Source organism: Drosophila yakuba, chromosome 3L, assembly GCF_016746365.2.
Source record: "Drosophila yakuba strain Tai18E2 chromosome 3L, Prin_Dyak_Tai18E2_2.1, whole genome shotgun sequence".
In the NCBI taxonomy this organism is placed as follows: domain Eukaryota; kingdom Metazoa; phylum Arthropoda; class Insecta; order Diptera; family Drosophilidae; genus Drosophila; species Drosophila yakuba.
In genome coordinates, this window is record NC_052529.2 from 22142280 (window position 1) to 22164957 (window position 22678).

The window sequence follows — 22678 nt, forward strand, 5'->3', positions numbered from 1 at the left end:
TAAAATACAGCTGCATTAGAGCCGTAGCCGTAGTGGCTATACGTATTCTGGCAATTAAGTTCTAGCTTTTGTGGCCGTGCTAAAGTAATTGAACATGCGAAATAGCGCCAGGGAAACTGTTTGCGGACAGATTTCTCCGCCGTGAATAACTTAACCAATTAGGGGCCCTAGACATCTTGCGTGCGGCTTTTCAAGCCGGACTCAGTCACTTGATGGTGCTTGGCGAAATCGGCAGCAGCATGCTAAAGCTCAGGCAAGAAGAGGTGGGTCCAGAGAAGCCTAAATCCGGACCAAATGACATAGAACCAACGAAAACGTCGGAAGAGAACCAACTGGACGCGATCATCGTTGAGATTGGCCAGTTCGGACCCTTTCAGGTCTTCAACTACATATTGCTTTGCCTGCCCATCATCTGCAACGCCTTCTACTCCATTTCCTACGTCTTCACCGCTGGTGATGTGCCCCATAGGTGAGTTAGTGAAATTGTTTTAGGCTGCTCCTTTAGTTGGAAATTCCTCATAGGTGCAACATCACCTTGTGCGATGGATTGGACTCCAGGTATGAAGAACAATTCCTAAATTTTACCACTCCCCAGCGCCACGGGAACTGGGTTCAGTGTGAGCAGTACGCCGTGCGAAACGACATCGCGGGTCAACCTTCGTGCAATGTCAGTAGCTTTGATATGGGTCAGCGAGTTCCCTGCGAAGCTGGCTATAAGCTGAGGAACGACGAAAAGACAATAGCAACTGAGGTGGGTTTTCAAGTTTTAAGGCCTTTAAGGTATCTAATTTATATTACAACAGTTTGGCCTATTCTGTGCTGACCAATGGAAACTTTCTATGGTGGGAACAGTAAACAATATTGGACAGTTTGTGGGAATACCACTAGGGGGTTATTTCGCCGATCGGTAAGAATAAAACAGATATCTCATTTTTAAGTACCAGTAGTTCCGTAATATAATTGGGTCCGCTTTTATTTTTAACCCACCTTAAAAGTATTTAATTTCCAAATTGTGGTCGTTAAATTTTTCATTTTAGCAAATCGATAGAAATGTACAGGACTATCAGAATATTGAATACAGAGAGTGGGTGTGGAAAATTTGAAAACAACTTAAGATGCCAGATTGACTATACTGGCTATTAAACCTAATTAAAATTGTATATATACTATTTATATATACTTTATATGCGTTGTGGGCCGTTGTGGTTAAAGGTAAAATATTTTTCAAAGAATTTACTTTACGAGGAAAATATTTGAATGGTTTATTAAAGCGGAAAGAAAACGCTTATCATTGCCAAATGTTCATGAAGTAAGTTTTTTTGTGTAGCTATGCCATTGTATTTTTAAATGTTTAATAAATGTATAAAGGTTGTCTTATTCTTATACCCGCCAGTCGTAGAGTAAAAACTTTTACTATTGTAGTCGCACTCCTAGAAGCTGAGTAACGGGTATATGACAGTCGATGTACTCCCTTGTTTTATACCCGTTACTCGTAGAGTAAAAGGGTATACTAGATTCGCTGAAAAGTATGTAACAGGCAAAAGGAAGCGTTTCCAGCCTTAAAAAGTTTTTTTTTTTTTTGTAATAGTAATAATTTTTATTTGTTAAGGCATACGCTCCATACTTGGAGCCCCTTTGTGTCCTTCTTTTTTATTAATTCAGCCCATTTGGGCGCGCCGGCTAACTACAGTTAGCTTTTTCTATTTTACAATGATTTTACTACAATTACATAACAATCACAGATAACATATAGGAATTAAGATAAGCGTCAGCTTCTGCTGACCCTTGTCACAGGAGATCGGGATATGAGATCCCTCGGTTGTCTTCTATTCAGCCTTATTAGTGGGCGAGATCTATTTAGAGCGCTGGCCAGCCGATTTCTGTGGCGCTCCAACCTGTCATGGTATCTGCTCGAGTGCTGGTTTATCTCGTCAAATACCGTTGCGAGTTTCAGGTCTCTGTGCAGGGTGGTGTTTCGCACAAACCACTCGCATCCGGTGATGAGTCTTGCGACCTTATTTTGTATAGCCTGGATCCTTTTGATTTGGCTGTCGCATGCCAAGCCCCAGATTTGGCACCCGTACTTCCAGTTTGGAGCTAAAATCTGTTTGTAGATTGTCAGCTTGTTGGAAAGCGACAATTTACTGCGCGGACAAAGTAGCCAGTAGTGCTTCGCCACCTTAGCACGTAGGCGCGTTCTAATGTCGGTCACATGCTTGGCAAATCTGCGATCCAGAAGCACTCCAAGGTATTTGGCTGCATTCGGCTGTGGTACAGGGGCTGCCTCGATGTAGACGGGCGGGGGCGTTCTCCGCTTTAAAGTATAGCAGACGTTGTTGGATTTACTGCTATTTATGCCAATGTTCCAACGTCTTGCCCATTCCGAGAATCGCTCTGCAAAGTCCTGTATACCATCCGCTGCGTCGTGCTCGCATCGGGACCTGTAGGTGACGCACACGTCATCGGCAAATGTGGCCAACATTGAATTCCCGTAGAGGCTTACATCCGGCTGCGGCATGTCGTGGCTATATAGGCAGTAGAGCAGGGGGCCGAGGACACTTCCTTGTGGAACACCAGCTGCCACATTGTGCTCGGTGGAAATTGCTGAATGGAAGCGCACAGCGAACCTCCTACAACCATAACCCATAATATGGAGCAGGCAGCGTCTGCTTGATTTTTAGCTGAAGTCCAATGTGCCACACTCGATCAAACGCTTCTCGAATGTCCAAGAAGAGGCTGTTGCAATATTCCTTGCTGTCGTAGGCAGTGAGAATTTGCTCGACGACCCGATGGAGCTGCTCGCCAGTACAGAGGGCAGCACGAAAACCGAACTGGTAGTCAGGGGTAATCCCCTGGGCTTCCATAATCCTTACAATCCGGACAGCAATCATTCTCTCAAACACCTTCGAACTTGAAGGGAGGAGACTGATCGGCCGGTAGGAGGCGGGCTCCCTTTCCGGCTTGCCAGGTTTGTGGATCATGGAGATTATCCCGAGCTTCCACTGATAAGGGAAGTATTGCAACCTCACAATAGCGTTGAAAACCAACGTTATGTAGAGGATCGCTTGACTGTGCAGGGCCTTCAATGTGGCGTTGCAGATGACGTCATGTCCTGGTGCTTTGTTGTTACTCTGGCGCACAATGACTTCGGCTACCTCGTAGGGTTCAAACGGCGTGATTGGCAGGTCCATTTGAAGCGCTTGGTTCAACCGCTCCTGAGTTTCTTCAACCTGTTGCAGGCTGGCAAGCTTGAATGGTTGAAATCGCTCAGCGAGGTGCGCAGCGAATACCTCCGCTTGTTCGAAGTCGGTCCGACACCATGTCCCGTTGCTATCGACTAAAGGCGCCTTCCTCGTGCAACGCCTTTTGATTGCGCGCGTGACCTTTCACAGCGAATGCGTCGCTTCGCTTTCTACTCCAGTATTGGCAAGCCTTTCGTCGAACCATGCGGATTTGTGCCGCACCAGCGCGCATCGGAGCCTACTCAGCGCTCGATTCCATTCCGTCTTGTCCAACGGGTGACGGGACCTCATCCACCTAGTGCGTAAGCGCCTCTTCTCAGCTATGAGTAGCAGGATCTCCCTGGTTATTGGGATGAAAAAGTTCTGCACACGAATTCCAACTGAAAATAGCGCAAAGAGGAATAACTGTTAACAATGAATGAGCGTATGTACCGTATTATCACCATATATGGCTCTGTATGCGGTACAGGGTTAAACGCCCACAAACCGTCAATAACTAACACGCAAATATTTTATACCCATTACTCGTAGAGTAAAAGGGTATACTAGATTCGTTGAAAAGTATGTAACAGGCAGAAGGAAGCGTTTCCGACCATATAAAGTATATATATTCTTGGTCAGGATCAATAGCCGAGTCGATTTGAATATGTCCGTCGGCCCGGCCGTCCGTCCGTATGAAGATCGAGATCTCAGGAACTATAAAAGCAAGAAAGTTGAGATTGAGCATGTAGACTCCAGAGACATAGACGCAGCACAAGTTTGTTGACCCATGTTGCCACGCCCACTATAACGCCCACAAACCGACCAAAGCTGGCGCGGCCACACTTTTAAATAAAGTTTTGATATTTTTTCACATTTTTGTCAGTCTTGTAAATATCTGTCGATTTGCCCAAAAACTTTTTGCCACGCGGAATCACACACTTTTGCCACAAACCGCCAAAAACTGTCAGTGTTGAAGTCTCTACTACGCACTTCCAATAGCTGAGTGACGGGTATAAGAACGGATCGGGAAACTCGACTATTGCGTTCTCTCTTGTTTAAACCTGCCTGCTGATATCCATTTTTTTCTTATTAAGATATGGGCGGAAATTTATACTGGTATCCGCGGGAATCCTGAGTTCCTTTGCAGGACTCGCTCGCTCACACGCGCCGGAGTACTACAGCTTTCTTTTCTTGGAGTTCCTAGACATGGTCGTGGGGAGTACGCTCTTTCCCACCGCCTTCCTTCTCGCCGTGGAGCTAGTTGGCCCCAAGCATCGCGTGTTGGCGGCCACCATGATTAGCCTTACCTACGGCCTGGCAGAGGCCCTTATGGGCTACATGGCCAAGTATCTGCCCGACTGGCGTGTGCTTCTACGGGTGTTATATACCCCAGCTCTGCTTCATTTGGTTTTCATTTCCGTGCTGTCGGAGAGCGTGCGGTGGTTGCTCAGCCAGTCGAAGGAGATCGACGCTCAGACCATACTACGGAGAGTGGCGCAAATAAACCGAAAAGAACTGTCGGAGCACCAGATTAACGAACTGATCCTCTCAAATCGCCGAATGGTGGCCCAGTCTTCCGCAGCCGGGGGTCACTATAGTTTCCGTCAGATCTTTCAGGCTTTGGGCTGTCGCACGGCTCTGTGCTGCTTTGTGTGGTTCACCCACACCCTGGTCGCCCTGGGTCTGAGTCTGCACTCAGCCCAGTTAAGTGGCAGCAAGTTCGAGAACTTCAGCATGACTGGTCTTATGCAGCTGCCTGGCATTCTGATGGCTACAACACTTATGAACTGGATAGGACGGCGACGGGCGCTCAGCTCCTGCCAGTTCACTTGTGCAGTCCTTCTCCTTGCAGTGGCTGCCACGGATGCAGGTAAGCATGGAACCTATTTTGTGGTTAACTAAAAATAAAAAATATTTGTGCTTGATAAGTGTACCCTGTGACCTCTTCCACACTGTACTTCCTTGCAAAAATGACGTCCACAGGCAGCTTTATGATCCTGTATTTCTTTACCTCCGAGATCTTCCCCACAAACTGCAGGAACTGCATGCTCTCCTTCTGCTCCAGTATGGGTCGCTTAGGCTCCATGCTGTCCCCACAGACCACTCTATTGGTAAGAAGCTCTTCGATTAGAAGTTAATATCAAACCAGTGCCAATCAAATTCCCCGTGCAGATCCCCTACTACAAATATGGGCCCCACCTACTATTCGCACTATTTTGTTTCACCTGCTCGGTATTGGTTTTGTTTTTCCCGGAGACAACGAACAAGGTGCTACCCACAACGCTTGCTGAAGCTTGCGCCCTGGATAAGAGTATACCTAAGGAAAAATTGGTAAAAAGTGTTGTATAATCGAAATTATCGCGTCCCCAGTTTCTGTGGTCAGACACATTGCAGATTGTAATTTTTCTTTACTAGCATATTTTCAAAGGTTAATTGTAAGTACATATGTATATCGACAGTGCACTATGGGGAATTCGACCTGTTTTTTTGGCATAAATTAATATCTCGTAAAATATTTAAGATACGATGATAATTTTTTTGTCTATTCTTATACACACCTTTACAATCAATTTGGCAAAGTGGGCGTGTCGCCGCCTTCGAACAACCGCCCACATCAGCCCCCCCGCCGCCCTATCTTTACGATTTTTTTTCTACCCAATATATTCTTCAGTATCTATTTTAACGTTGAAAAATAAGAAATTTTTATTTTTCATTTTTGTTCGTCATAAGGCCAGAGCCGTTTCAGTGGTAGTTTTCATATGATGTTCAACGGGCCTTGCCTTCCGTCCAGGCCGGGTATTATAAAGCTTTTTATTTCATTTATTTATTTATTTTTATTTTTCATTTATGCAAAAAAGTGTTATGAAACATGCCATAAGTAACCTTGATTAATTTCAGGAAGACTGTCGTCGATATGCCCAACAATGCGTGCGCCACGCTACTAGGAGGGCCGCATTGAAAATTGAGAGGTTGCTACCTAATAATTTAATTTTCGCGAAAAGTCGCAATAAGTCGCAAATGAAACCTATGTGTTCTAAATAGGGAATTAATCACTCTACAACATGGACTAACACACTTACTAAACAAATTTGAACAATTTTTTAAAACTCTATTCAAAGTTGAAATTTTATTTTGAAAGTTGGACGAGAACATCACTTGATAAATATACAAATTGTTAAGTTTACGCGCACGAACTAAGCAACATATTAGTAGAAACACATAGTACACACCTCAAGAATGAGTATTCATTTCAAATTTGACGGGTTTAGGCCTTGTGGTTCAAGAAATATTAATTTTAGTAAGCACTAAAAAAAGAAGCTCTCTGATGCATCGATGCCATCGCGATGGCATGTGCTTTGTGTTTGCAACAGCTGACTTTACAGCTGTTAATTTTAACAGTGGACTGTTAACTTAACATTTGCGTTACAGATTATAAATCTTTGATCAATTCTTAATATGTTAAAAAAAAAATGTCAAAATTTGAAACACTTTAAAAAATACATTTATGCCAAAAAAACAGGTCAAATTCCCCATAGTGCAGTGGCAAAGGTGACGTTAAAAGAGTATGCAACATTTATTTCCTATGGAAGACCTTTGCTGCCATATTAAAATGAAAATCAAAATCAAATGAAATTATATTTTTTCAAAACTGAACTAGAAATACCGAATTATAACATTTAATTATCAAAAACTAAGCAATTATATATTTTCCATTAATTATGTAGTTAGTTATTTCGACTGGTTACTCTGATAAAGTCGTCCAAACCAACATTTTAAATTGTATTGTAAGTGTATATACGTACGAATCGTATTACTATGTAATACTGAAAAATTTGCTATCAACTTCGAGAAATTGGAACTTTAGAATTATATTTAATAACTATACATATGTACATACATATGTACTTATGTTTGTAAATGTATCAATCACATTTGTATACTTATTATTCGATTGTTATGTACACTTTGTTTTACAAGGGGGCTTACTGTCAAAAGGCTTAAACCAAAAGCATTAGTATTTGAGTATTTATTTATCTACATAATTCCGATTAGAATCGGAGCTTATCAGCTGGATGACATGCCTTTCTGAGAGATATTACAGATTTATGGCAGCCATTCAGAGGGGTTGTGTCATACATCTATCAAGCAATTACAGCGCGCCAATAATTCACGAGCTCTCACTTGTGGTTTCGTCGAAACTTATCATTGATTTATCAATCTGGTTGGAAACCGGCCGATCGATCGAATATAGTCAGTCATTCAAGCTCTTGACTTGTTGGGTATACAGTTTCAGCTCCTCCACCTAATCATCGCAATGGTCGGGTAGAGCAAACCAAGTGTAAAGTCAAGACAAACAGACACCCAAAGTCAATGGCATGGCGTTAATAGCGTAAGATAAGGCGGCCAACAGGCCAGGTCGGCCAACTTGTTGACCCAGTGGAGCAATCAGCTAACAGGCGGAAACAGCTGTTGACCACAACACACTACCCACTACCAGACACCATGTCTCGTCGTCTGAGAGATAAAGCATAGCTGCGATACTATTGATATCTATTGATATCTGCTAACCCATATACAACTTAACGCGTTCGGATGGTGGTACTCGAAGTTCTCCCATTGTTGGTAAGTGTCCGTTTCGGATTGGGGCCTGATAAGACCCCGATAAGAAGGGAATATGGAGAAGAGCAGACGGGCTAAAAATAGAAAGGCGAGAGCGGCCACAATCGAAAGAGAATAATAACTCGAATCAAAACACAGCACTGGTGATGTGGTTAAGTCATTCGTTGAGTGGCACTGCTCCCAGCGAGACGCTCCAGAGCGTCTATAAATAAGCCCCAACGCTAACGAGGAAAGACCGCGGGCCGCGAGTTATAAAACACCGATTAGAAGGAGAAGTGCATCCACCACGTGGCTGGCGGGCATTTGATTGTAAAAATATATAATTCAGACATTATGACCAGCCAGAAGGAGGGAAATGGAAGCAAGCCGACCGATCACAAGACCAATGGACATGCGGACGCGGAGGCGGCGACGGAGAAGGCTGGCGGGGATGAGGACAACTCTCTGGACGCGATTCTTGTCCGGATCGGCCAGTTCGGGCGCTATCAGATCATCAACTATGTTCTGCTCTGCGTTCCCATGCTCTTCAACGCGTTCTTCTCCATCTCCTATGTTTTCACGGCGAGTACGGTGGTACACAGGTAGGCAAAAAGGCCTTTTAATAAATTGGCTGGTCCATATCTCCAATTTCCCATTTGTCCCAGGTGTACTGTTCCGCAGTGCGATAGTCCCAGCAGTGTCTATGAGGAGGACTGGCTGGGCTTTACAATCCCATACAAGAACTCCGCCTGGGATGCCTGTCATCGGTACGCCGTCAACCTATCTGCGGCTATCACAGGATACACCGACCCATCTGGACAATACTGCCTCCAGGAGTATTTCACTGATACATCGGAGACCTGTGGACGCGACTTCAAGTTCAGGGATGAGGAAAAGACCATATCAACGGAGGTGAGTAAACGAAGAAAAGGGCATCCTTAAGTTGACGGAAGTTCCGAGGGAAATAATTATTTTGATAACAAGTTAGAGGCAGATATTTTCAGAAGGCAGTAAATGAAAAAGTATCAATCATTAAAACGAATATTTCTGGATTATGAATTTGCAAATTACTTGGTAGGTTGTAGGTACATTTATTGCATTATTTTTTTTTTAAATTAAGGTACGTAATTTCTAGTAAATCTGCTTGGAACAGTGAAGTTTAGCCGACTAACCAAGTCGGGACTATCCACTTCACCACGAATAAGGTTAAAAATAAAGACTGTTCCAAGCATCGTTCTACGGTTAGCTAAGGAGGGTAAGTTAATTAACATTAATCTACTCGAATAAGGAGGTAATCTACGGTTTGCATCCCAATTAAGGCGCCGTAAGGCAAAAAGTAAGAAGTTCTTTTGAACCGATTCAATGCGGTCCGAGTAAACTTCATATTGTGGACTCCAAACAGGTGATCCATACTCGAGGATCGGACGGACTAGAGAAATAAATAAGGTTTTGGTCATGTAAGGATCATCAAATTCCTTTGACCACCGTTTTATAAAACCAAGCACACCCCTGGCCTTATTGACAATAGACGAAATATGGTCTGAAAATTTAAGTTTAGGGTCCAGAAGAACACCAAGATCATCAACATGTGTTATTCTGTCCATAGAGCACCCACTTAAAGTGTAAGTTGCGTGCATTGAGTTGGCACGACAAAAGGTCATAACTTTACACTTAGAGCCATTTAAGTTTAATACGTTATCACGGCACCATGTTTGAAAGCAATCTAGATCGGATTGTAAGTCCAAATGGCGATAAATGTCCTTATATTGCAAGCATAATACATCATCAGCGTACATTAGTACACGCGAATGATTTATTATTAAGGGAAGGTCGTTAATAATTTAATTGCTTGTAATGTAATTGTAATAATGTAATTGCTTGCATCCGATTTGCATTTGAGTATCTATATTACTTTACACCGAAATAAGCACGTACAATAAATGTACGTGAAAGAACTTGCGTACTGAGAATAAAAGGTTTTTAATTTAAAGTCTATAAAATGCTTAACTTAAAAAGACTAATATATCCGTTTTTTGGTACCTTGGATTAAATATTTTTTAATCAATTTTATAGTTTTGTTTAAACTAATACTTTTCTTACATATTTGTTTACTATTCAACTGATTTTATAAGTGTAAAAATCTTGTCTTGGCTGGTTCGTATATATATATTTTATTTATACATATGTATGTATATGAATTTAGTATATAGACATACAAAATGTTGGAGACCTAATAACTAATAAAGTAACAATATTTACATTTCATCTCCACAGTTTGGAATATACTGTGAGGACGAGTGGATGCTTTCCATGGTGGGCACTATAAACAATGTGGGCCAATTCGTAGGCATACCCCTTGGAGGATACTTTGCGGATCGGTAATTAGTCCCTGTTTGGTAAGATAAATTGCAGTCTAATAACATCTACATCTACCCCAGATACGGACGACGTACCATGCTAGCTGTAGCCGGATCCTTAAGTGCTCTAATGGGCGTGATCCGTTCGCTGTCGAGCAACTACTCCATGTTCCTGGCATTCGAGTTCCTAGACATGGCCGTGGGTAGCACCCTCTTTCCAACCGCCTTCCTGCTGGCAATCGAGTTGGTTGGTCCAAAGAGGCGAGTGGCTGCGGCCACAATCATCACTATCTTCTACGCGCTGGGCGAGGCCTTCCTCGGATTCCTGGCTTCCCAAGTGCCGCACTGGCGCTGGCTGCTCCGGGTGCTTTACGCTCCGGCTGTGCTGCAGATCCTATTTTTGTGGATCTTGCCGGAGAGCGTCCGATGGTTGCTGAGTCAGGGTGCCGAGGAGAAGGCGTCCAATGTGCTGCGACAGGCGGCGCGGATCAACAAGCGGCCCCTGCCGGAGGAGCAGGTGGAGGATCTCTTGAGCAGCAATCGACAAAAGCTGAGCCAGGCCAACGAGAGCCAGTATCCAATAATGCGAGCCGTGGTGTTCTTCTCGCTGCGGATAGCCAACTGTTGCCTTTGTTGGTTCACGCACACGCTGATCGCCTTGGGTCTTAGCCTAAACTCTGTTAACCTGGGCGGCAACAAGTATACCAACTTCATGCTGAACGGTTTCATCCAGATCCCTGGCCTGTTGCTTCCCCTGATCATCATGGACCGCGTTGGGAGGCGCTATTCCCTCTGCGCCTCGATGTTGCTCTGTGCCATTTGCATGGGCGCCTCTGCCGCAGTGCCAGCAGGTGAAGGAACACGATCTATCAGTTAATTGTTCTCTAGAATATAATTTTCCATTAGATAACCGCGCGGGTTCTCTGACCCTGTTCCTGATTGGAAAGCTAGCCATCACTTGTAGCTTCCAGATCTTGTACTTCTTCACCTCGGAGATCTTTCCCACCAACGTGCGAAACACCCTTTTGTCTCTCTGCTCCATGGTGGGACGCATCGGTTCCATGCTGGCCCCACAAACCCCTCTATTGGTTAGAACGGATTTACCTATTTATGTTCGAACAGCTAACTATCGGTCCTTGTCCCTTTCAGGCCAAGTACTACATATACGCCCCGCAGATCCTGTTCGCCACCTTCGCCCTGATCAGTGGCTTCCTGACCCTGGCCTTTCCCGAGACGTCGGACAAGGTGCTTCCAACGACCATCGAGGAGGCGCGCGATTTGAATCAGGCCAAGCGGCGTAGGGAAGAGTCGTGATATCCGTGATATTTATGAGCAGCATTTAGCATCGTTTTTAAAATCATAGAAGCCACTTTTTTGTTTTGTTTGTGATTTTGTTTCTTTTATTATATACATACATAGTAATTCCAAAACGGTACATATATCTGGAGCTTATCTCCTTTCACAATTTGGGCTTACATATAGGTTTAACTTTATTGCGTATGCATGAGTATTCTCTGTCGATCAATGCAATTATTTATTTAAGTAATAAAATAAATTTTTACACGGATCTGGTAAGCATAGATTTCGAACTAAATGTTTTGATCAAATACGGGGCTGCAAATAAAAGTGTGTGCTAGATTTAACTAATGTAATGAAGTAATGAATAATTCAATTTAATAACTCATGTAAGCAAATGTAGATAAATATGTAGTTATACATTGACATATACATGAATTGTGGCGCCCCCAAACGATAGGTGGATGTACTTTTTCTGCTAGAATATATCGATTAGTATCGACACTTGTGTGTCGAAATCGGGATGGCAACCGAAAAGTATGTATTTTTAAATGGCGTTATACGTATTCAAAAATTTATGTTACTATACGATCGCCGTTTTTATTGATATATTCTTTAAATGTGCTATTTAATTTCTTTTTATTTCTGCTTTTGCTCGGAAAACAATAATTTTTGTATCTAAAAGATCCAGAAAATGTATATATTTTGTGCAACTTGGTTAACCCGACGGTGTAATGTGACTGAATTACTAATTTAATTCCTTTTAAATTTATATTGCATTAGTTATAAAAGTAAAAATATTTTCCTGGAATTATTCCTGTTATTAATGCAATTTTAAAGTTATTAAATCATCCTAAAACATGAGGATTTGATGATTTCAATTAAATCATTAAAGAAAATTTCTACATTAAAACTTTCGAAAGAAAAGTTTGCAATAATATTCAAAATCTCTAATTGCAAGTATTTATTAACTTATTACCAATTATAAAGAGATCATATATACCACTGCATTCAAATTCTAAATTTGTTTAATATATAATATATTATGGCAATAAAAAAATACAAAAAATCAGCCTTTAAGAAACTTCATATTATTTCTGTTCATGGCGAAAAACATTTAAAAGGTCGTGCATGTAATGATCATTGAACTGATCAAACATACTTCACAAACAATTCAATGTTGTAGTAAACTCGAGTAGCCCACCTGTGTCTCTTAGGTAGTTGACTGATATCGTCGATACTAGAGAAGGCGAGTTGAGACTTTGAAGTGCCATGTCGGACAACAACCTAAACAACTATGTGTAAACAATAGTAGGAGTGAAGAACTGAGTTCATTGCCGGAATAATAAACACAAACAAAGCCAAACCCGCAGTGAGGTATAATAAAGGGGAACAATAGTGACCCTAAGACACGCCTCGTGTGTCATTTTATGAATGGTTAACGCTGGTGTGATTTGATTTGATGGCATTTGTAATTGCAATTATAGTCTTTGGGTCTGTGGCTTCGAAAGGTGTCTTATCGGGACTTGATGACAACTTCTGCGCCTTGCAGCGATGATATCGCAACCTTATCTCCGATCTGACGATCGCCCGATCGGATGGCCAGGTCCGGAGAACCAAATGCCGAGTGCCAATCAGTTTTGAATTGCCCATGGGACAAGACAGACATGAGCGCAGGAGACTACGAGAGCGGTGACTACTTCATGCGCAGTCGGTGGGTCCGTCCCCAATCGGGATATGATGTCACCGATAACCAATGCTTCCGACTGCTTCCAGGAAGCATCGGGACAAGCCGTCGCTATGGGATTCCTTCCAGGACCCGCCGTCCAAGAAGACTAGCGGATCCGATGCCGACTGGAAGAAGCTCCAGTTTTGCCTTAAACTGTTCAAGCTCTGCATCTACCTCCTTGTCTTCGCGGTTGTTCTTGCCACTAGCGTGTTCGCCAAGGTTGCTTATCTCTACATGGCCGGAAACACAGGTGGCACCGGGCCACGCGTGCAAGTGTGCAGCAAGTATCGTGAGTAGAGTTCAGTTATTTGTTTGATTAGCATTTCTATTGTGGTTCTTTTCCTTCCTAGTTCTCCGCCACGGCCAAGTGGAGGCGGTGCCCAGCGAGCTGGACCAAATCGCCTGGGTCTGGGCCCTGATCTTCGCCTTTGCCGCCCCTGAGCTGTTCACCTTCCTGCGCGCCCTGCGCATTTGCATGTTCAAGCGCGAGCTGCGACCCAGCGGACTGGAAGTGGGACTGGTGAGTATTTTCCATGTGGTACAGATAGGGTGGCACGATTTGAGGGAAATATGTTTACTGACATGTTTGAAGCTCTTTGGGCCGAGAAAATGACTTATCTATTTTGCTGGATGAAAACATTTTTCAATTAAATATTTGTCTTCTTATGGGTTACAAACCTCGAATAAAATTTTAATGTGAAATAGTTAAAGTCAAACTATAGTATTTAGCTGAAGAATATAATTTTTTTGAAGCAATTTAAATTAGCCCGACACGGACAATCATTCGTTTGATAAAAGAAATAGCTTAGCAGTCTTAAATTGTTACGCACATACAAGTTCAGTATATCAGCGCTTAACAATTAAGCTGAAAATGTCACTAGATTTAAAAACCACAAGTGACGGTAGCCCCTCAAATGGCACCACCCGCTCGAGCTTTCTAGCCACCCTAACCCGGACGGAGATTGATTGATAAGCCCCCGCCAATCAGGTCACGCTCTTTGAACTCCTGCACGTCGTTGGTCTGGCCCTGCTCACCTTCACCGTGCTGCCGGCCCTGGATGTGACGCGTGGGGCGATTCTGGGCGGCTGCGTCTGCTTTGTGCCTGCCCTGCTTAGTAAGTTCCCCTTCCGACTAGAGCCCCCAGATGTTATCGGTGCCTAGGCACCGACTGACAACAATTAAATTGATTGCCTCGGCTGCTATACGTTTCAGACTTGCTGACGGGAACGCGGGTGCACTGGAGGTCGGCAGACAGCCTGGTCCTCGGGATCTCCATCCTGGCCCTGGTGGCGCAGGGCAGCGTCTTCCTGCTCTGGCCTTCGTTGAGCAACAGTCTGGAAGTTCAGCTGCTGGCCATTCCGCTGCTCCTCATCTCGTTTCGCTGGTGGGAGAACTTCGCCAACACTCACGAGGCCATCGGTATGTGCTTGCTCAATGACTATTTCCCGAAAATACGTTTATAGTTATCTACTCGTGCTAGGTCCTCGTGGTATTCAAAGTCGCTTTATAAGATATCACTCAACGTCTTTTAAACACATAGGTTTAGTAATAACAATTATAATGGCTAGTTAATAATTCAAAGTTAGAAGAAATATTTGCAAATCCATTACGTCCGAGATTTATTTTTTATACTTTTTTTTATAGTTATATAATAACTAATTTAAAGAGACGATTAACTAGCAACTGTGGCCATCGACTCGACTTATTATAAGATCGGTAGTTATGTTAAATTTGGTGTATAACTAAAAATTTGTTTAAGAAAGATAATAATAGGTTTGAATTATTTGGTGTTAGGTTAACTAATATATTTGAGGGCGGGTGGCACGAGGGAGATTTATATCTTTTTTGTCGCGGTTGAAGTGTTTATACCAGTGGTTAAAGGATAACCAGTCATTCGATTCGATGTCCAGCAATATCTTTTTACGACCAAGATTTAAATTCCATTATTGAAGGGAAATTTGTTGCCTCTATATAATTTAAACATTTATATAAACATCCATATTAAACAAAGTAGAGATATAAGAAGACATTTTTGTAAATTAGTTGGACGAGTAACAGGTAATTGAGAGCCGAGAAATTGTACATTAACATTCCTTAATATTTATAGTATCTTTAATGCTTGTGATTTTAGTATTTTGTTATCGTATTCCTTTAAAATGGCTTATATTAAAACCTTAAACCTTTAAGATTTAATTCAATTTAATTAAAGTTAATTGGAAATGTTTAAAAATGTATTATATAAGTATAAAGTATATAATTCGTTGAATATACAATTACATATATGTTATAATACAAAAGGGTATACTAGCTCGTTGAAAAGTTGTAACAAGCATAAGGATGCATTTTTGGCCATATGAAGTTTATATATTCTTGATCAGGAGTCGAGTCATAGCCGAGTCGATGTGGCCATGTCCGTCTGTCCGTCCGTATGAGGGTCGAGAGCAAGGAAGTTGAGATTGAGCATGCAGACTCCAGAGACATAGACGCAGCGCAAGTTTGTTGACCCATGTTGCCACGCCCACTCTAACGCCCATAAACCACGCAAAGCTGCCACGTTCACACTTCTTGATGTATTTTTTAAAACATTTTTTAATGGTTTATTAGTCGGGGAACTCGACTATAGCGTTCTCTCTTGTTTTTTTGCATACTAGCATATTTTCTTCTTCAGAGATTTCTAAGTGTGAATGTAGACTGATTCCTCATCCTTCCCTCCTTCGGCAGCCTATATCATTCGCACCATCCGCTGTACCCGATCCCGATACCACACGTACCTCTACCTGGCCCCTCTGAAGGTGCTGGTTTTCGCGGGGATGGGCTTTATCCTACATGGCCAGGAATTCGTGGCGTACTTCAGTCGGTTCCGTGATGCCTTTCGGCCGCATCTCATCACGCTGGTGGTAAGTGCAGTCCAGTCATTAATGCTCGAGGTTACCACTCATAAAGATAAGTAGAACATATACATATACATATACACACGTCTAAAAGTTAAAAATTTATTTTATAAGTAATCCTAAATATTTAGTTTTTATTATTTATTTGTTCAATTATTTGTTAAAAAAATAAGGGTAAATTCGAAAATAGATTTTTTTAAACACTATAAAATCTAATATCAATGTTTATACCCGTTACTCGTAGAGTAAAAGGGTATACTAGATTCGTTGAAAAGTATGTAACAGGCAGAAGGAAGCGTTTCCGACCATATAAAGTATATATATTCTTGATCAGGATCAATAGCCGAGTCGATCTGGCCATGTCCGTCTGTCCGTCCGTATGAACGCTGTGATCTCAGGAACTACAAAAGCTAGACAGTTGAGATTAAGCATACAGACTCCAGAGACATAGTCGCAGCGCAAGTTTGCCGATTCATGTTGCCACGCCCACTCTAACTCCCACAAACCGCCCAAAGCTGCTACGCCCACACTTTTGAAAAATGTTTTAATATTTTTTCATTTTTGTATTGGTCTTGTAAATTTTTATCGATTTGCCAAAAAACTTTTTGCCACGCCCACTCTAACGCCCACAAACCGCCCAAAGCTGCTACGCCCACACTTTTGAAAAATGTTTTGATATTTTTTCATTTTTGTATTAGTCTTGTAAATTTCTATCGATTTGCCAAAAAACTTTCTGCCACGCCCACTATAACGCCTACAAACCGCCAAAAACTGTGTTTAAGACTCTCCTTCTCCCTTCCACTAGCTGAGTAACGGGTATCAGATAGTCGGGGAACTCGACTATAGCGATCTCTCTTGTTTTAAATTCCAAATGATTTATTGTTCTCATGCATACGATTTTGATAGAAACGTTGCTTTCCCTTTAATGCGGCATTCTTGCACTGTTTTCCCTAGCGTCCACTTCCTTAAAGATTATTTATGGTATACATAATTGTAAAGTCGGTTGTAAGGGAAATAAAAGAGCGGAGATATACATTTGCATTGCTTTCCGTATTTTAAATTTCCCACTATTTGTGAACTTTCAGCAGTCCGGTGGTGACCTCGATGCGCTTATTTCAGCACAGGCGAACTTATCAATCGCAGCCCCTCCTCTCAGGACGCTGTTCACTGTCCAGTCCAGTTCTAATGCGGTTTTCTACGCATTGGCGGCCCAGGTGGGCGCAGCATACCTGTGCCACATTTTCGGTAAGTTCGCCTGCAAAATCAAGATCCAGAAGTTCAGCTACGCGCTGCCCCTCAGCCTGGCAGGACCAGCCTCCATCTGCCTGGCCACCTTTCTGGCCCAGCTGCGGGCCTCGGATCCGTGCTCCCTGCACGGCCTATTGCCGGACTACCTCTCGCTTCAGGCACTGGGCCAGAGTGTGGAGGAGATGGGCCAGAAATGCCTCGACTACGCTCTCTGGCTGTGGCCGCTGTGGTGGTTGGCCCAGGTGTGGACCTGCCTGCACATCTGGCAGCCTCACAATGACAGGAACGCGCCCACCGAGAAGCTATTCGTGTGTCCCTGGTATTGCGGACTGCTGGTGGACCAGTGCTCGATGATGAACCGGCGGATTGTGGATTGGAGCGAGGAGTACTTGGCAATCAAGGTAAGCGGGGGTCGTTGCCTGCTGAAATAAGTGCGCCAAATCAGATGCGAGTCAAGTTGAGTTAATGTTAATGAATTATTGTAATCAGGCGCCTGCCTGGCATCAATCATCTCGCCAAGCTCGCAGCTTCCTGCAGCTCTTGTTCCAATCCGCGCACCCACATCCATTTTTGACTATTCCGGCGGAGGGGGCTGCCGGCACTACTGATGTGCGCTTCAAATGTCAGGCAATGTAATTAAGTTAAATGACGGGGAAACTGCAAAGTTCAGGAAATGTTTGCGTTTCGCCCTTTTAGGAAAGGGGCACGGCTGGGATGCCAGTGCTGGGATGGGTTTTCGGTGGGTGTAAACTTAATTAAAAGTGCTTCAGCTCCACTCGCATGTTTTCGGGGCCTACCCAGCATAAAGACATTAAAGTAATTAAAATCAGGGCATACGAGTTGATTTTAAGGGCATAATTTAGGGGCAAAGGGAATTATGTGCATTCGTAATAGCCTTGCTAAAATAGGCAGGCTGAACCGACCTTTAAGTCCTTCGAAGTTAATACAAATTTTCATTCTAGTTAAGATTAATCTGCTGTATTGCCAAATTCCAAATACGTTGTTTAACTTGAAATGAAGTTTGAGGTTTATCTTTTGTGCAGTTGTGTTCGGTTGCCAAATTAATGCTGGAGTCCTTGCCAAGAATTTTCGTGCTCTTGAGGCTCCGCAAATACCGCATTGGATATCTCAATAACCCACTTGGTATGCACTGCAATCATACGGAGCTTAAACTAAACCCACCTGCATCTGTTTTCTCTTGGCAGAGCGACCTAACCGCGCCGAGGGATCCTGTGGTGGCTCTGGCAGCCGACATCAATGCCAGCCGGGATATCCTAGAGGAGGACAAGGTACCGCAGCTGATAGTGTGCGCCACCATGTGGCACGAGACCGAGGACGAGATGATGGAGTTTCTCAAGTCAATTGTCCGCTTGGATGAGGATCAATGCGCCCGCCGCATGGCCAGGACGCACCTCAATGGCGGCAAGGCGGACGACGAGTACTATGAATTGGAAAGTATGTAAATGGGCCAAACTTTGCGGGTAAGGATGCTGATGCTGCTGCCGTTGCCAATGCAGAAGCCACTGGTGTCTTCTCCAGTCCTCACCAGCAACATTTGCATTGCACATTTAAAATGTGTCAAATGAGAAATTTATGCAGCTCGGCACGCTGTTTGCAGCTCTATTTATAGCGCTTGGCGACTTCATTTGCGCCTTTGCCAAAATGGCTTTAAGCCAAGCATCGGCAACTGTCTGCGACAACTTTATGATCTGCGCAATACCGCCCCTACATGGAGAATAAAAAAAAGGCTTAAATGCAACTATTCATTTCACGTCCGTCTGTATGTCTTGCGCAATATAGTCTTTTATGCTATCCGTATTTAACTTTCCACAGAAGTCTTCGTTATGCAGCAGGTAGGCATATCATATAGATTGCTATAGCTTTCATTGTTACTTTTGGTCGTAAAGTCTCCTAGTTAGGTATAGGCCCTAGAAACATTCGGATAATTAATCAAAAACAAGGGAGAACGCTATAGTCGAGTTCCCCGACTATCTGATACCCGTTACTCAGCTAGTGGAAGTGCGAAGGAAATGTAAATCGAAAGAAATTTACAAGACCAACGGAAATGTAAAAAAGTATCAAAACCATTTTTTAAAAGTGTGGGCGTGGCGGCGTTGGGCGATTTGTGGGCGTGGCAACATGGGTCAACAAACTTGCGCTGCGTCTATGTCTCTGGAGTCTGCATGCTTAATCTTAACTTTCTAGCAATGAACTTTTAGTCTACGAGTAACGGGTATAACATTGTTGTTAAATTTACAGTAAAGATTCGATGTTTCAACTTTTTTATTTTGCCTATATTTTCATAGCCAACATCTTCTTCGACGATGCATTCGTTTCGGATCCGCGTCAGTGCCAGAACAAGCGTAACCCACCCATCAACGAGTATGTGAAGACCCTAATCCGAACCATCGACAAGGCCGCCTTTGAGGTCTATGGAGTGAACATCCGCATAAAGCCCCCTCTGAAGATCGAAACTCCCTACGGAGGCCGCTTGGTGTGGACCCTGCCAGGACGCACTAAAATGGTGGCCCACTTAAAGAACAAAGACAAGATCCGGCACAAGAAGCGCTGGTCGCAGGTCATGTACATGTACTATCTTCTGGGATATCGGATCATGGAGACGATGGAGCTGTCGCCCCGCCGCAAGGCGGTTATTGCAGAGAACACATTTATCTTGGCCCTGGACGGAGATATAGACTTCCAGCCACGGGCTGTGCAGCTGCTGATCGACCGGATGAAGGCCGTAGACGAGCTAGGAGCGGCCTGCGGTCGGATTCACCCAGTGGGAAGGGGTCCGATGGTGTGGTACCAGAGATTTGAGTACGCCATTGGACACTGGCTGCAAAAGGCGACGGAGCATGTCATTGGTTGCGTGCTCTGCAGTCCAGGATGCTTCAGTCTGTTCCGAGCCAGCGCCCTGATGGAGAACAGCGTGATGAAGCGGTACACGATGATCAGCTCGGAAGCGATGAAGATGGTGCAGTACGACCAGGGCGAGGACCGCTGGCTGTGCACGCTGCTCTTGAAGGCCGGGTCCCGGGTGGAGTACTGCGCCGCTTCGGATGCGTACACTCACGCGCCAGAGAGCTTTAACGAGTTTTACAACCAACGACGTCGTTGGGTGCCCTCCACAATAGCCAACATCTTCGATATTCTGGCGGATGCAGACACTATGGTGAGGAAGAACAACTCCATTTCAACGATGTACGTGTGGTACCAGGGAATGCTGATGGTTGGAACCGTGCTGGGACCGGGCACCATATTCCTCATGATGGTGGGAGCCTTGGTGGCCGTGTTTTCCATTGACATCTGGACCGCTTTCCTCTGGAACTTCTTTCCCATCCTCCTTTTCATTCTGGCCTGTGTCTACCTTAAACAGAAATTTCAACTGCTGATAGCATTCGTCATTAGCTCTATTTACTGCCTGGTCATGATGGCAGTCCTAATCGGCATCATTGTCCAGATGCTGGAGGACGGACCATTGGCTCCTGCATCGCTGTTCTTCCTGCTCGTAGCTGTCCAGATTACAATTGCAGGTAAGGCATAAACATATGTAGAACTTGGAAGATAAAGCTTTTATTTTCTTAGATTAATAGATCAATAGACACAAAAGTAAAGTACTACGCCCAGAGCTGACTAATATTCATTGTTATACCCGTTACTCGTTTACTGTTTTGATAGTTTATTATTTTTCTATTAGTATTTTTTAGAAATTCGAATTAGAAATTTTGGTTTCGATCGTTTCGTTTAACGCCCACAAACCGCCCAAAAACTGGTCTGGTAAATTCAAAGTTCTTAAATCTGACTGTCGTTTCCCGGTTTTCCAGGCTTTATGCATCCGCAGGAGTTCTGGGCGTTGCTTTGCGGGGTCATCTACTACATCACCATCCCTTCGATGTACATGCTGCTCATGATCTTTTCTGTGTTCAATATGAACGATGTTTCTTGGGGCACTCGGGAGGCGCCAGTGCTCAAGGACGACGGAAAGGACGCAACCGATGATGCGGATACTTACCTTCCAGGCTGGCTAAATGATCCGCTATTGATCGACTCGGAGCTGGGCGAAGTATCGTTAATGGAGCAGAGATTCTGGAAGGATTTGATCAAGCAGTATCTGAAGCCGCTGGAACTGAGTAGGGAGCAGAAGCAGGCGATGGCCGACGGACTTAAGGAGCTGAGAAACATGATTGCCTTTGCCTTTGTGATGGTGAATGCGATCTTTGTGCTCATTGTGTTCCTGCTGCAGCTGAAGAAGGAGTTCCTGCACCTCAATTGGCCCATTGATCCCACAGACTTTGTGTCCTTCGACAGGGACAACCTGATGGTTGGCATCTACAGACAGTACAAAGAACTGGATCCAATTGGTCTGTGCTTTGTGATTTTCTTTGGACTGATCCTTATTATCCAGTTCCTGGCGATGTTCTTCCACCGCTTTGCTACCCTGTGCCAGCTGCTGGCCACCACCCAGGTGGATTGGTTTCGAACCGGAGGTCAGTTTACTGATGAGGATGCCGCCACCGAGCTGAAGGGCAGTGCTGTCAGTATAGCACGGAATTTGCAGCGACCCAAGAGGCTCTTCGACGACGACGAGGTCGGGGACCCTCACTACGACGAGGTGATGATGGATTCCTTGGAAGGAGAGCACAGGGAGAGCGTGGTGCGCCGGCAGACGATCTTTCGGCTTCACGAGACCCGGGACAAGCAGCACAGCGACTACAGCAATCTGGTGCTCAACTTTGAACGCCGTTTCTTCGGAGACGACGAGCTGAACCTCAAGAATCTGGCACTCAACCGAAAGTCAGTAAAGCTCCTGCAGGCACGTCGCTCGGCGGCCAAGGTCAATGCAGCGGCCACGCCCGAGGGCACGCCGACTCCGAAGGCTGGAAAGCGTCCGCCTCTGGTGCCGATGGCCAAGAAGGTGAGCTTTACGACCCCAAACCAGAACAGCATGGCCTTTTACGACAACGGCGGATACGAGCAGACCGAGTTCTAGAAAGGATCGAGCAGATGACCCAAGTATTAGTCAGAGAATCTTGTAAAGTACTAATGTACATATCTAGGTGTTTTCCATTCTGGACTCTTTAAACATCTTACATTTATTATCCGTACATACCCACATTAATCGATATCCTAATTAATATGTATACGGTTGAAAGCCATCAAAACACCCTTTATATTTGTATATCCTTATGCGATTATATAATCGAATCCCCAAGTTTCTTGGTGGCATAAAAAATATAATTAATTGCATTTAACTGTAGTGGCAGAGGCACCCAAGTCTACTTCCCATCTAACTGAAGACATCTCATTAGCATAATTACCAGTTGCAGTCG

General features: G+C 43.9%; 3 protein-coding genes across 7 annotated transcripts; all 3 read left to right on the forward strand.

Annotated features, from left to right (window-relative positions):
- Nucleotides 1-83: 83 nt before the first annotated feature.
- LOC26534749 (solute carrier family 22 member 3) lies at nt 84-8110 on the forward strand. 2 transcript variants are annotated; one of them, XM_039374867.2, is made up of 6 exons: nt 84-469; nt 523-751; nt 804-907; nt 4319-5094; nt 5154-5335; nt 5397-8110. In XM_039374867.2, exons 1-6 carry the CDS (start codon nt 213-215, stop codon nt 5571-5573), a joined length of 1725 nt encoding a protein of 574 aa, XP_039230801.1. In that variant the 5' UTR covers nt 84-212; the 3' UTR covers nt 5574-8110. The 2 variants fall into 2 exon arrangements, with proteins under 2 accessions (XP_039230801.1, XP_002095786.2); XM_002095750.4 differs by lacking the exons at nt 4319-5094; nt 5154-5335 and having other exon boundaries at nt 6123-8110.
- LOC6539813 (organic cation transporter protein) lies at nt 7246-11892 on the forward strand. Its single transcript, XM_002086659.3, has 6 exons — nt 7246-8425; nt 8489-8735; nt 10098-10201; nt 10262-11031; nt 11087-11268; nt 11330-11892. The coding sequence occupies exons 1-6, from the start codon at nt 8178-8180 to the stop codon at nt 11492-11494; spliced, it is 1716 nt and encodes a 571-aa protein (XP_002086695.1). The 5' UTR covers nt 7246-8177; the 3' UTR covers nt 11495-11892.
- A 613-nt stretch (nt 11893-12505) lies between these two features.
- LOC26535990 (chitin synthase chs-2) lies at nt 12506-22586 on the forward strand. 4 transcript variants are annotated; one of them, XM_039374853.2, is made up of 10 exons: nt 12506-13190; nt 13253-13494; nt 13556-13725; nt 14194-14320; nt 14419-14625; nt 15928-16103; nt 17186-17746; nt 18551-18800; nt 19652-20881; nt 21173-22586. In XM_039374853.2, exons 1-10 carry the CDS (start codon nt 13075-13077, stop codon nt 22336-22338), a joined length of 4245 nt encoding a protein of 1414 aa, XP_039230787.1. In that variant the 5' UTR covers nt 12506-13074; the 3' UTR covers nt 22339-22586. The 4 variants fall into 4 exon arrangements, with proteins under 4 accessions (XP_039230787.1, XP_039230786.1, XP_039230788.1 ...); XM_039374852.2 differs by having other exon boundaries at nt 12507-13190; nt 17183-17746; XM_039374854.2 differs by having other exon boundaries at nt 12508-13194; nt 17183-17746.
- Nucleotides 22587-22678: the final 92 nt, after the last annotated feature.